The sequence below is a fragment of the Neophocaena asiaeorientalis genome, unplaced genomic scaffold (assembly GCF_003031525.2).
Source record: "Neophocaena asiaeorientalis asiaeorientalis breed wild unplaced genomic scaffold, Neophocaena_asiaeorientalis_V1.1 scaffold105, whole genome shotgun sequence".
Lineage (NCBI taxonomy): Eukaryota > Metazoa > Chordata > Mammalia > Artiodactyla > Phocoenidae > Neophocaena > Neophocaena asiaeorientalis.
This window is the reverse complement of record NW_020172162.1, coordinates 3,396,513-3,414,137: the sequence shown is the minus strand read 5'-3', so window position 1 is coordinate 3,414,137 and position 17,625 is coordinate 3,396,513. Positions and strand designations below refer to the sequence as shown.

Genomic DNA, 17,625 nt, shown 5'->3' with positions numbered 1-17,625 from the left:
CTGCTAAGTTTCTTTTCCTTTGTAGTATACCATGGATATTGAATATTAACTTTTAGTTTTGTCTCTATTTATTAATTCAAAATTTCTGGTAATTTGAACAGAGGCTTGACTGACAGCTAACTTTTTTTTAAAGCAAATCTTTACTTTTTTGGAGTAAAACTTTTTAGTGTAAATATGATTGAACAGAGTTTGCTTAACTTATATGGAAGAGCTGTTTTTAATTATTCTTAAGCCCTTCCGAAAAATCCATTGATATAGGAAAAAATATGTTAATTGCAAATAATTTAAAATCAGTTAATTAGAATAAGTGGGGTATGTGTTGGGATTCACTTCTTTTGACTGATGTTACTTAATTTACATACTTGAGAGGTAAAGCATGTTTTCTTTAAAAGGTATTTTGTAATGAATTTACTAATTTAAAATAGCTTTCTTCTCTGGCTATTTAAAAAAAAATAAAAAGGAAAGAAAACATTTTGCTGCATATTTACTCAGTATGGTAGATTTAAAACTCTTTAGAATAAATTCTTAGGGTACTTTTGTTTTTCTGTGAGCCATCCTATCTTGAAAATATTCCTTGATTGAACTTCTGAAGAAAAAATGAAATGTTTACTTCCTAATTAAAATTAATTTGGCCAAAATATATGACCAAGCAAGGTGCAGAGAAATATGACATCTTTTGGAGAATTAGATAGCTGAGTGGGCAGGAAAGACAGGAAGACTTAGTTTTCATTCTGCTTACATTTGTACCCTTTGGATTGTATACCATAGCATTTAATACCTATTCAAAAATACATAAAAAATTTTAAAACTTGATGGACTGTCCAAATCTGCCATGATTATTCATATGTTAGATGTAATCAGAGAGATTGGCTATTTTCTTTTTCCAGATTATGCATTTAAAAAAAGTTATCTTCCATTCATTGTTTCATTCACATTTTAAAATTTATCATAATTTATATTCTGTATTTTATATGGAAATAAAATAGTTTTATAAATTTGTGCTCCTCAGATGTTTTCCCTTGGGTATTCATTCTAAAGTAATCATCTAGGACTTCCCTGTTGGTCCAGTGGTTAAGACTTTGCCTTCCAATGCAGGGGATGTGGATTCGATCCCTGGTTGGGGAGGTAAGATTCCACATGCCTCGAAACCAAAAAACTAAAACATAAAACAGAAACAATATTGTAACAAATTCAATAAAGACTTTAAAAAAAATGGTCCCCATCAAAAAAATCTTTAAATAAAATAATAAAATAAAATAATCACCTTACCTAGAAATGAATAATCTTTACCAAATTACCTGGAAACACTTCTAATTATGTTTTCTACAAATCTCTGTAATAAAGATAGCATGAACATTTTCTGAAAAATTTAAAGAATTGTTCAAAAAACTTTGCAGTTTTTTTTTTTTTTTTTTGCTCACGGGCCCAGCTGCTCCGCGGCATGCGGGATCCTCCAGGACCGGGGCACGAACCGGCGTCCCCTGCATCAGCAGGCGGACTCCCAACCATTGCGCCACCAGGGAAGCCCAAACTTTGCAGTTTTTACCAAAATTTAATAAAGCATTCTTACTTGAGCAACATAGTCTTCTGTTACAAAGCAGTGAGAAAAGAAATTTGAAGGAAGGAGAAAATGAGCTAAAGAAGGTGAATAGCAAGTCAGCAATTAAATTAAATAATATTTCTCAATGTCATGGCCCTTGGTTCATTTGAACTTCACAATAAGCCAAGCCCTGTGAGGTAGAATGGGGGCTCAGAAAGTGTAAATGAACTGCAGATCAAGAGCCTAGAACTAAAATCGGAGGGCTTTAAGATTGTTCATCTGCATAGACAGTGTTCATGAGTTAAGGCCTAATTTTGTTTTTAAAGTGCTATTTGACAAATTCATTGCACAGTCTCTATTTTAAGAAATATTAGCCCTGCACTTTAGCCCTACAAAGTTTAATATCTATGCTATATACATGTTTGATATCATGGAAAACCTAGTCTTTTACTAAAAATATAAATGTAAAATACTCTTTTTTTTTCTAAAGACCTATCAGTACTACATAAAATTAAAACTAGATAATGTGAAAAAAAAGTTTTTAATAGGGTTGCACATTTTCTAATGTTAATGGTCAGCAATGATCAGGAATCAGGCATCAGGTTCTGAGACAATCGCATCTCTAGCAACCAGATCTATTAAACCACTGATTTCATGGAATCCTCACTCTTTTATTTTCTTAATAAATGATGCTAAAGGCTTCTCTTTTCCTTTTACTTAAAGGATAATCCGTTTGTTACCTATCCAGTCATTGTTTTTAAAAAATCTTTGGCCTTTAGAAATAGGTAAAAGAATGAATACAAAGGATATTTACTCTATTAATAAAATGGAAGAAAGCAATCATATCACACTATAATTTTAAATGAATTTGTGCCTGATCAGAAGTTTGCCTAGTATGTTGTCATTTTGTATTGTAGGAGACCAAAATGTGCCATCCCAAAATATGCCTCTTTGGCATAAGGATTATTTTGAGCTGATTATTTTGAGAAACCGCAGACACAGGAGAAGCTCTGAAAACAGAGTAGAAATAACCATTTTGTATGAGAAATTTATATTTATTAAGGAAATCTCTACTTGTAAGGGTGTCTCCCTCTCTGTACCAGGATGAAAAGGATGACTTTAAATCACTAGAGAATCTTGTAAATGGAGACGGCAGGGACATAATCTGCATAACCTTATGCTTGTTTACCTCACTTTTCCTGGTCATTTCCCCATGACTGACCTCCCCCACACCCATCTTTGCTTTTACCTGAAGATGATATTCAAGTCTGACTTCTAAGCCACCCCTTTGAGTTACTCAGTTTCCCTTTGTATCTTCTGTGTATATGTGGAAGATATACAAGTTAACAAACTTCTGTTTGTTTTTCTCCTATTGATCTGTCTTTTGTTACAGGGGACCCAACTGAGAAATTACAAGGGTAGAGGGAAAATTATGTTTCCTCCCCTACCGTATATACATGAAAACACAGTATAAATATTCCCCCCAAAATCTAGATTATTTGCTTTTTTATTTAAACATAAAAAGACTGGTCGTGCTTGCTTCGGCAGCACATATACTAAAATTGGAACGATACAGAGAAGATTAGCACAGCCCCCGCGCAAGGATGACACGCAAATTCGTGAAGCGTTCCATATTTTTAGCAATTATACTCCAAGAAAGATGTTAAAAAAATAGACATAAAAAAAAGACTGGTCAGTTTTCTCAGAACTTATGTAAAACTGTTAAATACAAGCTATGAACCCTTTTGTCTCAGTTAACTTTTTGTGGTGATCTAGTTATTAAATTTGCAAATACAGAGCTGATAAGTGATGCCAGCAATAGAACTCTTTAATGGTAAATAATCTGGAGTCTATTCAGTCTGACACCTAAAAGATAAAATGGGAAGGAAAAAAATTACGAAGGAAGAACAAAAACTACTGAGATGTTTTTAAAATTTGTTTTTAATTGAGACTTAAACCAATATGTGATCCATTTTGTAAGAATATATATTTTGATATAAAATGACTATTCCTTTTTCATCCTCTGTGCTAGAGAATGCAAAACTATAATTATATAAATATCTTTTTTTTTTTTTTTTTTTTTTTTTTTGTGGACTGAATGACAATGGAAGCACTATTTTGAAACCTGTGGAATAGAGATAAAGCTTGGGAAATTTCTCTTCAAGGGGAATTTATAGCCCTAAGTTATATATATATATATATTTTTTTTTGCGGTACGTGGTCCTCTCACTCTTGTGGCCTCTCCCGTTGCGGAGCACAGGCTCCAGACGTGCAGGCTCAGCGGCCATGGCTCACGGGCCTAGCCGCTCCGCGGCATGTGGGATCTTCCTGGACCGGGGCACGAACCCATGTCCCCTGCATCGGTAGGCGGACTGTCAACCACTGCGCCACCAGGGAAACCCTATAAATATCTTTTAAAGTTAATTTAAGGGGCTATTAAAATTTTTCTAAATAATATTATTGAAAATATAAACATGTAAAGCTATAAAAGCTAAAATATTGTTTAAAAGAATACTTTTAAAAGTAATACGTTGCCAAAAAAAAATCACCTTTCTACTTGATCTAGCTGTGGGTTGGCACGTAGTCTTTGCCATTATTACTTGATGAAAGGAAGGCTAGACACTCAATGAAAGAGAGTGCCATCCTAATACAACATTGTTAATCAAGTATACTCCAATATAAAAAAAAAGAGTGCCATCCGTTACCACTACCATCTATTTTATCTTTAGAATTTCTGTGCCTTTGAATGATATTAGTCTTCATTAGAAATGAGTTTTTGGAAACTGATTGAAACTCAAAAGGAGTGTACACAACTCTTCCAATTCATATTACAAATAACATGGAAATTAATTCTTGTGGAGAGTGACTGTTAAGAAGTAAAGAAAATATATCAAGGATTTCTCCTCTTCACAATTTTAAAGCTGTTATCAGAAGTGTATTGTTAACGCATATATGTGGAACCTAGAAAAATGGTACAGATGAACGGGTTTGCAGGGCAGAAATAGAGACACAGATGCAGAGAACAAATGTATGGACCTCACGGGGGGAAAGTGGCGGGGCGGGGGGTGGTGGTGTGATGAATTGGGAGATTGGGATTGACATATATACACTAATATGTATAAAATGGATAACTAATAAGGACCTGCTGTGTAAAAAAATAAATTAAAAAATGTCTATGTGTTTGAAAAAAAAAGTTTTTTTTTAAAAAAAGAAGTGTATTGTTGATATAGGGATAGCCTGGTTGTTGAGATGCTTCTTGGTTATCTTATGCATATGACAGGTGCATAATTAGTAGAGTGACCAGATTTGATGAGACTATGAATTGCTTTATGGTAAAGTGTTTTGGTACTTTGTTTTTGTTCTTTTTTCAACTTTATTGAGATATAATTGACATATAACATTGTTTAAGTTTAAGGTGTATAGTGTGTTGATTTGATACACTTATATATTGCAGAATGATTACCACCATAGTGTTAGGTAACACCTCCGTCATGTCACATAATTACCATTTTGTATGTGTGTGTGTGTGTGTGTGTGTGTGTGGTGAGATCATTTAAGATTTATTCTCTTAGCAACTTTCAAGTATAGAATACAGTATTGCTAACTAAAATCACCGTACTGTACATTTGATCCCCAGAACTTATCTTACAGCTGGAGGTTTGTGCCCTCTGACAAATATCTCCCCATTTCTCCCACCCCCCAGCCTTTGGCAATCACCATTCTGCTCTCTGTTTCTGGGAGTTCAGCTCATAGTTGACTGTATATGCAGGAATTTATTTCTGGACTCTCCATTCTGTTTGATTGGTCTCCTTTCCTCTGATAGGAGAAAATCTTCCCTAGTTGATGAAACTCCTGGAGAAGGGATTTATGACAACTGATTTTCTTTTGGAAGCTCTGTCTTCAAGCAGATAAAGGGAATTCACAGAAAGCTTCTCTCTGCCTTGGCTATTTTCCAAGTGCTGTCAGCTCAGAATAATCCGTATGGCAAATATTCTGCCACTCTTCACTTTTTATGTCTTGATTCTTTAAATATCAATAATAAAACTTGATAGTTAACCAGAAGATCAATTAATCAGAACCCATCTTTCCCATATTTTATCTAAATGGTAACATACTAAGCATTGGACTCATTTATATCTTATAACTTAAAATGTCCTAGTTTTCATACTTATTAAACTTAATTATGTTGTTTAAGTACAAAGTTCCCATAGTTTAATACTATGTTTTCCGAAGCTTGCCCTATTTTTCAGAAATTGATAATTGTCTCTGTTGTTCTCTATAGAATTAGTTTTGAAAAACAGCAGAGATCCTTATACAAGCTCCTAATAGATGCCAAATACTTTATCTAAAGATGCATACATAATTCCTGTTATGATATTTAGTGGGTTTCTATGTAAGGTCTTAACTTGAATCCTTAACACCTTTAAGAATGCCTCTTGAGCTGATGCTTGAGCCCTCACTGAGAAAGAAGCTATGCTAATCTGTCCTTGATGAGGCTGCATTGATTATCTGAGATGAGGAAAATTCATAATGACCACTTCACTTAGTGCTTATAGGAAGCTTTATTACTACTAATATTTCTTTTTTTTTTGCGGTACGCGGGCCTCTCACTGCTGTGGCCTCTCCCATTGCGGAGCACAGGCTCCGGACGCGCAGGCTCAGCGGCCATGGCTCACGGGCCTAGCCGCTCCGCGGCATGTGGGATCTTCCCGGACCAGGGCACGAACCCGTGTTCTCTGCATCGGCAGGCGGACTCTCAACCACTGTGCCACCAGGGAAGCCCCATATAAATTACTTTTTTATAAAGAAATTATTTCAGTTACATACTTTGTATAGAAGTATGAATCACTCACATTCATGCTTTATACTGCTTTTGTAAGACAATCCAGGGACACACACACCCCCATATTGTGCATGTCAGTTGCCATGATGTGGCTCATTATACACAGATGTACAGTTGTTTTGGATGAAATTGTATTCCCTCTACTTCCCTCCAAAATGTCAACTACAAAAACTGAAAACTTCTTCAATCTCGTTAGCACAATATAATAATATTATGCATATTTGTAACTTTGTTTTTATTTATATATACTCTACCTCGTGTAAAAAGATTCAAGTCTACTTTGTGATGATGTTAAACCAGGATTAAGAGAGACTTATGTTATTTTTTTTTTTAAGAATTTAGTGTGTGAACTTTTTGAAAGCCAACAGAGAGAGTAACATTTTTAAATAGTAAAGGAAAAATGGTATAATTAAGATAATACTTAATCAAGAGCCTGGAAAGTATATTTTGTATTTCAATGCCTTACTAACTTGATGTATGATCCTCAGTATATCACTTTATTTCTCTAGCTGTTTCCTAATTTGTGAAGTGATCCCTCAGATTTTTAAATGATAAGGTGAACAGTCAGAACAGGACTTACATGCTGAAGAAGATAAAGCTGCAGAGAATGTAGAGTGTGTGAGTTCAGAGAGGGAAAGACTCTTGGAATAGGTTCATCAGCAGGGCCCCAGGTATGCCAGGTGCAGGCCAAGTCCTACACTAGGGGCCATGTAAGGGGATGAGTGGGGCTGGATTCCAGCTCAGCTTCTGGAGGTAGGAGCACCTTTTTGTAAATAATCTACCTGGACAGAATCTTTTTCCAGTTTGCACAAAGGAGTCTTTATGTGCTAGTTGCTGCCCTGTTTACCAGTTTTAGGCTTCATCTCAGTTGCCAGCACTGATCAGTTGGTAGCGACTGCCTGAATCCCTGCATGGTGTAAGAAATCTATGGGTGGTGGAGGGAGGAGCAGTGGCATGTATTTATTGATTCCCAGTATTGAACTTTAATTGTCTAGAGTGTAGATATTTTATATTTGTAGTGTTTGCAAGTGCAGGCTCAGGAATTAGACTGAGTAGAAATTCCAGGTTTTTACTTACCAGTTTTATGACCTTGGGTAACTTCTTAATTCCTCTCTGCCTTTGTTCCTTATTTAGAAAATGGAGATGATAGTTCTCGCCTCATAGGATTGTTGTAAGAATTGAATAAATGTGTTTAAAGTACAAGCTTGGAACATGGCAACTACTCAGTTAACATTAGCTTTCATTGTAGTGATTGTTGTTTATAATAGTGCATGCATCATATAGTGTGTCATATCCTAATGTCTACTCTAAGGGAGGGAAAAAATCTTTTTCCTCTATCCATTTTAGGTTCTCTGGCTGGAACTCTCTAATTAGACTGGCCAAAGACGGAGTAACAAGAGAAAACAAACAGAAGTTTATTAACAAGTGCATTGCATATGTACACACGGGAGCGCCCAGTGATGAGTAACCCAAATGGATGGTTAGAATTTGGGTTTATATACCATCTTAGGATAATCAGAGGAGAAAGGGTTTTGGTCTTCTGGATGAAGGAGGCAAGTTATGGGAAAGTGACCAGGAAAAGTATAGTAAATGGGATTGTTTAGTAAGGTTTGTTACATAGATTTAAGTTAGAACCATCTCCATTGTTAAAGAGTTAGTTGTTAAGAGTCCTCCCTTTTCTTTTTCTTGAGAGAGAGACATCTTTGCAAATGGAAATTTCCTTTACAAGTGTAAATTTTATCTACAAAATAAAAACTTGTGCCCTGTTTTTAGAGTTCTTCCTGAATCTGTTGGTTCTTACAGGCCTTTACTTTTTAAAAATTTATTTATTTTTGGCTGCATTGGGTCTTCGTTGCTGTGCGCGGGCTTTCTCTAGTTGCGGCGCGCAGGGGCTACTCTTCTTTGTGGTGCGCGGGCTTCTCCCTGCAGTGGCTTCTCTTGTAGTGGAGAATGGGCTCTAGGCGCGCAGGCTTCAGTAGCTGTGGCACGCGGGCTCAGTAGTTGTGGCTAATGTGGGATCTTTCCCAACCAGGGCTCGAACCCACGTCCCCTGCATTGGCACGCAGATTCTTAACCACTGCACCACCAGGGAAGTCCTTAAAGGCCTTTAGCTCAGAGTAATCCATATGCCAAAGAGACATATTTTGAGTTGGCATATTCTGGTACTCTTCACTACCTATTCAGCGTATCTCTTATCCATTGATTTCTTTCTGTTTGCATTGCCACCTTTCTCCTGGATAACTGCAACAGCCTTCTATCCTGTCTCTCCCCTCCCAGTTGAAAGATCATAATAGATGGCCCTGAGTGTGTATAATATACAGCTCTCAGTTAAATTTAAGAAGAACAAGAGTATGGTTGAGTACTAGAGAATAGAAAGTATTTGAACATCCCTTGTGGAGTAATTGGTAGGGCATCTACAAGGATTGTTTTGTGGCCCTGAAACTAGTTTGAATTGAGTCCCCTCATTATAACTTTAGAATTTTCTATAATAGTGTTCTACAACCACAATTGGGAGTAGAGAAAGTTAATGAACGTTTTAAATATTTGTGAGTATGTGGAATGTAAAAAGGGCAAGGATTCTAGGAAAGTGAGATTGAAATGGTTGACTATGAGTTCCAGGATATGGTGCCAGGCACTTGAACCTAGATCCCAGAGGGTAAGCTGAGAGCACAGGGAGAGGTAAAAGCAAACTGAGGATAAAGAATAATTTCATCCAAGAAGGGAGAATAGATTAAAAAATTGTGCTATGTTCATACATAGAAATAGAAAACAATTCAAAGGAATGAACTTGAGCTAATGCTAAGTGAGAGTAGCAAGTTGCCGAGGAATATCATTTATGTAAGATTTTTAGAAAGACATAAAACAAGTGTATTTATTTCCAGATTTTACTTGAAGTCCCTTTATCAGTATTTTATGCAAGATTCTCACCAGCTTGTTTCTCTGGTCTCCCAACTCACAATAGATTAGAAAGAGCAGATTTTAAAAGATTAACCTCTTAGATGCAATAACTGACCCACTAGTGAAGATGGAAGAGACCCAGAACTACTAAATGTAACCCAGAAAACAATCAAACAGCATATGAGTTTAGCTAAAATTAATGCAGGATAAATAGTCTTATGCCTAAACAGCACTAAGAGTACTCCTATTAAGGTGGCATTTGATAACTGATATTCATGATTAAGACTTTGTACCATCAAAAATCAATTTCAATTTTACTTGGTATATGGTTTTTACAAAGAGAGAAAAGTATGTGACTATTTTAATATTTTCATTTAAATGATTATGATGTAAAAAAAACCTTTTGGAAACTAAAAAGGGTAAGCTTCATGTATTTGGAAAATTCTCTTAATGTGGAACACTTCATGCTTGTTTGAATAAAGGATTACGATAGTGTGAAACAGAAGATAACAGCTTGAGAGATAAATGACTATATATAATTGTTGCTTGAGATATATTAATCTACTTTTTGGTTTCTTGACAGATTGTTTAACGAACAAAAGTGAAGAATTATCAAATAGCACAGTATACTTCCTGAATCTGTTTAATCACACCTTGACCTGCTTTGAGAATAACCTTCAGGTATTTTATATATGACACTTGAAATTAAAATGCTGTCTTGTCCAAGTGAATAATAAATAATTCCAATTTTTATAGCATTAATTGTTGATATTTATCTACATACACAGTGTAGAGGTAGACCTGGATTTCTGCTAAATTCTTCTATTACTAGCCCTTAGGCAAATCATCAAAACTTCAGTTTTTTAATTTGTAGGATGGGAATAGTAAGATCTACCCTGCCTACCTTCCAGTATTTTGTAGTCAGGATCCAATGAGTTAATGAGTGTGAACATATTAACTGAGGCATGTGATTGTTTAATTAAAACACAGTGTTGTTCTATCAGACAATAATTTTTCTTGACTTTGTTTATGCAATAATGTATTTTGCAATTCAGTATGATTCTGTCTATAAAAAGCTTATTCTTTGCCTCAATATTTGCTTAAATATATCTTACCTACTTTAAAAGGTGCTGTTTAATAAGGTAACTTTGAGTTTTGAATTATAATATAAAAGGTAACCTTTAAGAAACCTACCTTCTTGGGTTTTGTTTTCTCCACCTCTGACCCTTGAATGTTAGTACTGGAACGTTCCTGGTAGCGGTGAGGGGTGAAATTGGAATTCTAGTAAAATCCTAGTTTTGAAACTTGCTTTTTAACAAGTAGGTAATCCCCACAAATAGATAGAAATATATTTAGGATATAGGTATGTATAACTTTCTCTTTAATAAATGTGATAACATAGTATATGAATGTCCCTGAGTATAATAAAAACTATTAGATGAACATTTCCAAAATATGTGCTGCAAGATTTTAATACATAGCCCATAAAAAAGGTTTAGTGTTCTTAATAAGGGTAAGAAATGCTTTAATACAGGACTGCAGAACTTCAGTGGACTAATGTACATTATATAGAACTTCAAATGGTAACTTTGTATACAGCATTTACCAAGACTATTTGACTAGGAACTATGGTTTTAGAGACCAAAGACACTAGTTCTGATGAATGTACTTTAGGGAAATTAGCATTTTTCCTGGGATGTTAGTTGCAAATATTTTTTCCTCATTTGTTGTTTGTCTTTTTATCATGCTTCTCTTTTTGATATGAAGAAAATTTTAATTTTTATGTTGTTAGATTTACCAAAATTAATTTAATGGCTTGTGGATTTTGTGTCACACTAGAAGGCCTTTTCCCACTTTGAGATTATTTTAAAAATTTCTCCTGTGATTGTTTTAGGACTTTCATGGTTTTGTTTTGTACATTTAAGCATCATTTTATCTGTTTGAAATTTATTTTGGTGTAAGACGTAAGGTTTAGCGCCAACCTTTTTTTCCTGTTGGCTTCTTGACTTTCAAAACATGATTTACTAAATAAATCCATGAAATGAATTTTAGAACTAAGTTCAAAATAATCAATCATTTTGATATTTTATTAGTATTGCATTACATTTTAGAGTCATCATTTGGGAAAAATTGACCTGTTATGATATTAAGCTTTCCTATCTAGGAGTACAGTATATATTCACTATTTTTTATTTCAGTAAAATAGAATATAAAATTTACCACATTACAACTTTTAAGTGTACAGTTCAGTGGCATTAAGTACACTCACATTGTTGTACAACTCTACCACCATCCATCTCCAGAATGTTTCATCTTCTCAAACTGAAACTCTGTACACATTAAGTAATAACTCCCCATTTCCTCCTTCTCTAGCCCCTGGTAACCACCATTATTCTTTATTTTTTAATGTTCTCTAGCACAGTTTTACTTATTTATTTAAACTTCCTATAGGTTTATACATTTCTTAAGTCTATTTCAAGGTATTACATAGTGTTTGGTGCCCTTATGAACGATATCTTTTCTTCCCCCACTACAGATTTTTTTTTTTGATTTAATAAAGCTTTATTTTTCAAAATATACAGCTGGTGGGACCTGTTAATGCATCTTCACCAGCAGCTGGAGCATCTCCACCCTTGGTATTTCTGGTGTAAATTACTTGAGCTCTGTGCTTTGAAACCAATTTAATAAGTCCTTTACTAAGCAGCTCCTGCAGGGCTGCCCTGGCCAGGGAGCCACGAATCTTCAGTCTCTCAGAGACGACAGCTGGAGTTATAAGCTTATAGTTGGGAACTTCTTTACAGAGTTTGTCATACGTTGCTTTGTCAAACAAGACTAGGTTATTGAGCTTGTCCCGAACTTTGCCTTTGGACCACTTCTTCTTTTTGGCCTTGCCCCCAGATTTGTTCACTGGGTCTTTGTCTTTCTTGGCCAACTTTCCGGCATCTTTCTTTTTCTTGTCATCCTTGGGCGGCATAGCGAAGCCGGGAGAGCAACTGCTATCACCTCACCTCCCTAAGATGTTGGACAAAAGGGCCCCACTACAGATTTTAACTGCCTATTTTTAAATGTTTTTTTTTTGGAATAATTTTAGACTTACAGAAAAGTTGCAAAGCTAATACAGAGAATTCCTGTATATCCCTGACCTAGTTTCCCCTAATGTTCACCTTATGTTACCAAGGTGCATTAGTCAAAAATAAAAACTGAACATTGGTATATAACTATTAACTAAATGCCAGACTTCATTCTGATTTCACCAGTTTTTCTACTAATGTCCTTTTCTGTTTCAGGATTCATTCCAGGATAATGCATTGCATTTAGTAATTGGTTACTCCTTAAAATTTCTATCATATATATAGCTACATTTCCTTTCTATTTCCAAATGCTATCCTTGTGAGTTCTTTTTTCCCTTGAATTTTCTTTAGGCTTGTTGAAGATACATTTATATTTATTGATCTTTTTGAAAACCCACCTTTGGCTTTATTTATCAGTTTCTGTTTTATTTTTCTTAATGTGTTGTTATGCTTTTGCATTTATTAATTCCTCCTATATTCTTTTGGTTTTGTCATTTTTCTATTTCCTTAAATTGAATGGTTTTAAAAAATTAATTAACTAATTAGTTAGTTTGTTTGTTTATTATCGGGGAGAGGTATGAGCTGGAGCTGTAGATTTGAGAGTCATCAGGTACAGACGGTATCAAGCCTAGAGACTTGGATGTGAGTGAGTGTAGATAGAGATGATGAAGAGGCCCCAAGGACTGAGTTCTGGGCAATGCCAGTGTTTTATAGTTTGTGTGTGTGTGTGTGTGTGTGTGTGTGTGTGTGTGTGTGTGTTTGAAAAGGGAGGAGAACCAGCTAAAGAGATAGGTGGTAGCAGTGAAATTAATGGTATTGGCTGTGGCAGTGCCTTCTGGCTCAGTGATGAGGCAGAGATGTGGGTTTAGGTTCCAGACCAGCTCCACCTTATGTAGTATTTGTTTGCAGGTGGCTTCTCTGGGAACCTGGACTGTCTGGGTGACTGTGGAGACTGCTTTTTGTGGGTGGTCCCACAGGTAGGGTGGGGCTATTATTCCAGCCCCTCGCATCTCTAGAGGACAGTAGGTGGTTGCAGGGGATAGAGGGTCACAAGAGACTGTGGTTCCGGCTAGTTTCTCTGGGAGTGGTATGACAGCTGTCATACAACCTTCCTGTGATGAAATGTGCATGTCATGCCTCTATAATTAACAGTGCTATCAAGGGCCTGGGTTTACTCTTCTGTTCTTGAGTCTCTTCAGAAAAGAAATCAGGAATGGCACGTGCTGATGTCATCTTTTTCCCAGAATCCTACTTTCTCATTTGCTTTAAACGTTGCAGGGCTTTTTGTTGTTTGACTATGCCACCATTTAGTCAGTCAGTCCCTGTATCAATGGAGAATTTTGTTTGGTTCAGTATTTTACTATCACAAATATGGACAGTCTTTTGCAGGTATTTGTATCTTTATCTGTCTGGTAGATTCCCAGAAGTGAAATTGCAATGTCAAATGATATGTACATTTTAAGTTTTAATATAAATGACTAAATTATACTCCCCCATCAAGGTACTGTGCTCCATTTTTGATCGAACACATTTAGCTGAATGTACAATTGTTCTGTGAAAAACAGGCAATGGGCTATTTCTTGTGGCAGAACTAAAGAGAGTCTTGAGTTTCTCTGTCAAGTAGATAGTAAGGGTAATGTAGGGGCTACATCAGCTTAATTCCTTTAATTTTTCCTTTTCTCTTTCATTCTGATAGTCAGTTAATATTATTTCTCCAGGCTATAAGGTAAAGAATAAAGGGAATAGAAAACAAAAGTGTGAATTGACTGTTTAGCAAACTTGTTCTTGAAATACAAGCATCAGTCCCAGAAGTGGAAAAGGTTGAGATTCACTAACATAATGTCTTATATCCAGTACCTGAGGTTATATTTTAGGTTATACAATTCATTGGTATTAGTCCCTTTTTGTTGACTTGAAAGGCCTGGATTAAAAGCATTGGGGTAAGAGGGCTGGGGGAGGGATGTAGTTTGGGTGCCTTTTCCTAACTCATTATAAAGTCTTCTCTGTCTCAATAAGGCAGACTTCAGGGTTCAAGTCAGCACAGGCAAGGGTATACTTTATTTATTTGGTGAGTGTAGGATAGATAAGGGCAGATGTATATATGACAAGATAACTTAGTAAATTTTTGGTATTTAGGTATCAATAATTTGGTATATGAGCTAGTGTTGCCCTCAGTTAACAGTGGCTAGTGCAGTGGTTTTCAAAATTCAGGGGCGACTAGAAAGTACCAAATATTTTGCTGTATGCTACATACCAGTCTCTATTCCTTGGGACCTGTAATACAGGTAAGGGTATCCCTATTTTATAGATAAAACCAAGGCTCAGAGTGGTTTAGCAACCTGCCCCACACCACAGCTCAGCACTTTAACATACTCTATTATTTCCTCCAGGAGGGCAAATAAGTTTAAAAAATGTAATGTTTATTGCGTGTATTTTATGTGCCTTTGACATTTTAGGGGAGCGCACACAGTCTTCTTCAGTTAAGAAATTATTCAGAAGTATGCAAAAACTGTCATGACGCATACAAAACTCTGAGTAGTCTGTACAGTGAAATGCAAAAAATGAATGAACTTGAAAATAAGGCTGAATCTGGAACGCACTTATGCATTGATGTGGAAGATGCAGTAAGTACTTTGCTCCTGATACAACACATGTTCTGCAGTGTTGTTGAATGTGCCTTCAGTATTATTATTGGAATTTGCATATGGTGTCTTCAACCAGAAATAGCTAGTTGTAAGTAGTAAAGTTTTAGAATATCCTGATGTGTCAAACTAAAATGGAAATTAATCAGATACTTCATTAGTAAGTTGATAATTTGGTATATTTGACTTCTTTTTATTAAAGTATAGTTGATTTACAATATTATATTAGTTTCAGGTATACAACATAGTGATTTAATATTTTTATAGATTATACTCCATTTATACATTTTGTTTTTTTTAAGTTTGATAATGTATGTCATTTTCAGAGGTGTGGGTATATTGTTAAATGTTTTCATTTCAGTTTCTTGTGCACTTGTTGCTAATTCAAGAAGTCTCTAGATTTTGCTACAATATGTTTCTGAAGCCATTCCTCAGTTACTTCCTATCCTGTTGCTTTATTTCTTTATATCTATTACCATCTGAAAAGTTTTGTTTACTTATTTGTAGTCTTTCTCCCCTTACTAAAATATAAGCCATATAAAGACAAGGACATCATTGTCCTTTTTTGTTCACTGTTCAGTATCTAGAACAGCGCCTAGCAAATTGTGGGCCCTTAGTAACATGTATTGATTGAATGAATAGTCAACAAAAACTCTTTTTTCCTCCGTTGAATAGCCTGCCTTTACATGGGGCACCACTAGATGGCAATCATGCCTTTTTATGGGAATACGATGCCTGACTATTGAGGCATTAGAGGAAACTGAAAATTTATTGTCAAAAAGCAGAGAACTTGTGGTCAAAATTGGTAAACTTAATGTTTGAGAATGATGAGTGTGAATTATAGCAGCTCAGAGTGAACATAGTGGATCTGTAATATTCAGAATGGTAAAAAGCACTTAAAATGGATACACCATGGGGATTTTTGTTTGTTACTGCTCTGTTACTAATGTTTAGAGTAGTACCTGTCTTCTAGTAGGTTCCCAATAAATAATACCATCTTTTTAAAGAATAATAGTCTCTTTCTTTTTTTTAAAATAAAGAAGAAAAATGAATATTGGTTCTATGACACAAGTTGGATTACACAGGAAATCAACATGACCACCTATTTTAGAACATCCATCTTGCAATAAGCAAAAATTACAACAGACCTACAGTGCACCATTTGTAAACCATATCTCAATTAAACAAAATCCAGGCAAGAACAGTTTTAAACGCTAAATTTGATAGTTTCCTTACATCATTTAGCCTGTTTGACAGAAATCATGAGCTCAATGAAAGTGAGGTACTGCAGCCCCTAAGTGTATCTAGGGGCTAAGTAAGATATTAGTATTGTCTAATAAAGTTTCCATGACTCATTAGCTATTATATACTTAAAAAATTATTTGCTGTGAGTATGAATCTTTCATAATATCTTAGATAAGCTATTAAGCATTTCATAGATATCATCTCTTGAAGAGAAGCCCTATAAAGCTGATATTTTTATCTCCATTCTAAAAATATTACAACAAGCTCAGTGAGATTACGTAGGTAACACATGAAAGAAAATATTTTGTTTGTTTATTTTGTGAGACTTCCCCTCCCCCCCAGTTTTATTGAGGTGTACTTGACAAATAAAATTATAATATATTTAAAGTGTACAATGTGATGATTTGATATACATACATATTGCAAAAGGATTCCCACAGTCTAATTATTGACATTCATCACCTCACATAGTTACCCTTTTAAATCTTTTTTAATGAATGAAGCAAAGTATATTTCTATTGATACAAGTTCTGTGTTTGAAGTCTGTGAAAAGCTGACATTCTTTGGACAGTATTATGAATTTACAATACGAAATTTCTGTATGGATATAAATTTATACAATGACTAATCGTGAACCAGCTTATTTCCCTGACAGAAGAAGTTGTCCTCAACTATTAATAGATTTTTTAGGGATGTGTATTTAGCTAAATTTGGGGTTCTTTTTACTGACAAAATAATTTTATGAAATTGAAGACAAATTAAATATAAAATAGAGTAACATTATTTGTTATTGTTTCAGATGAATATTACTCGAAAACTTTGGAGTCGAACTTTCAACTGTTCAGTCCCTTGCAGTGACACAGTGCCTGTAATTGCTGTTTCTGTGTTCATTCTCTTCCTACCTGTTGTCTTCTACCTTAGTAGTTTTCTTCACTCAGAGCAAAAGAAACGCAAACTCATTCTACGTAAGTTTCTTTTTATGGTTGTTTATTTACTTAGATTAAAAACCTGTATTTAAAAAAATCTAAGCCTGTTTTAGAAATAATATATACTCTGAGAACTCAAAGTATATTAGCCTAAAACATCTCTGTTCTTCAAATTTTACAACTGTGCTCACTACCAGAAGAGATGTGTAAGTTAAGTGACTTTATAATCAAACTTTAACACACAGTATCTTTCAGAAGCTTTAATCGAGAAGGCTAGATTCCCTGGAATAAGGTTGACAACAACAAAGGAATAGCAACAAAGGCTTTGCAGACCTGAAATGGCCATAATAGGGAGATAAATAGTAGAGAGCTCTTAGGCCCATTGGCAGAACCACCCATGACAGAACCACCAAACAAGTAGCAGGCAGGGAGAAACTGTAGCTTACACACAGACAATTTG

At 35.1% G+C, this 17,625-nt stretch overlaps 1 protein-coding gene, 1 non-coding gene and 1 pseudogene across 3 annotated transcripts in view; 2 read left to right on the top strand and 1 right to left on the bottom strand.

The window, feature by feature from the left end:
- OSTM1 (osteoclastogenesis associated transmembrane protein 1) overlaps positions 1-17,625 on the top strand; it is a 36,043-nt gene that overhangs the window by 13,072 nt on the left and 5,346 nt on the right. Inside the window, exons 3-5 of the mRNA XM_024755158.1 lie at positions 9,865-9,962; positions 14,809-14,976; positions 17,039-17,204. Coding sequence (XP_024610926.1) covers positions 9,865-9,962; positions 14,809-14,976; positions 17,039-17,204 — 432 coding nt within the window. The remainder of the gene's footprint in view (positions 1-9,864; positions 9,963-14,808; positions 14,977-17,038; positions 17,205-17,625) is intronic.
- Positions 3,073-3,179, top strand: LOC112406910 (U6 spliceosomal RNA). Its single transcript, XR_003004636.1, has one exon. It is a non-coding gene; the product is annotated as a U6 spliceosomal RNA (small nuclear RNA).
- LOC112406405 (40S ribosomal protein S25 pseudogene) lies at positions 11,819-12,309 on the bottom strand (annotated as a pseudogene). Its single transcript, XR_003004552.1, has one exon. The product of XR_003004552.1 is annotated as a 40S ribosomal protein S25 pseudogene (transcript).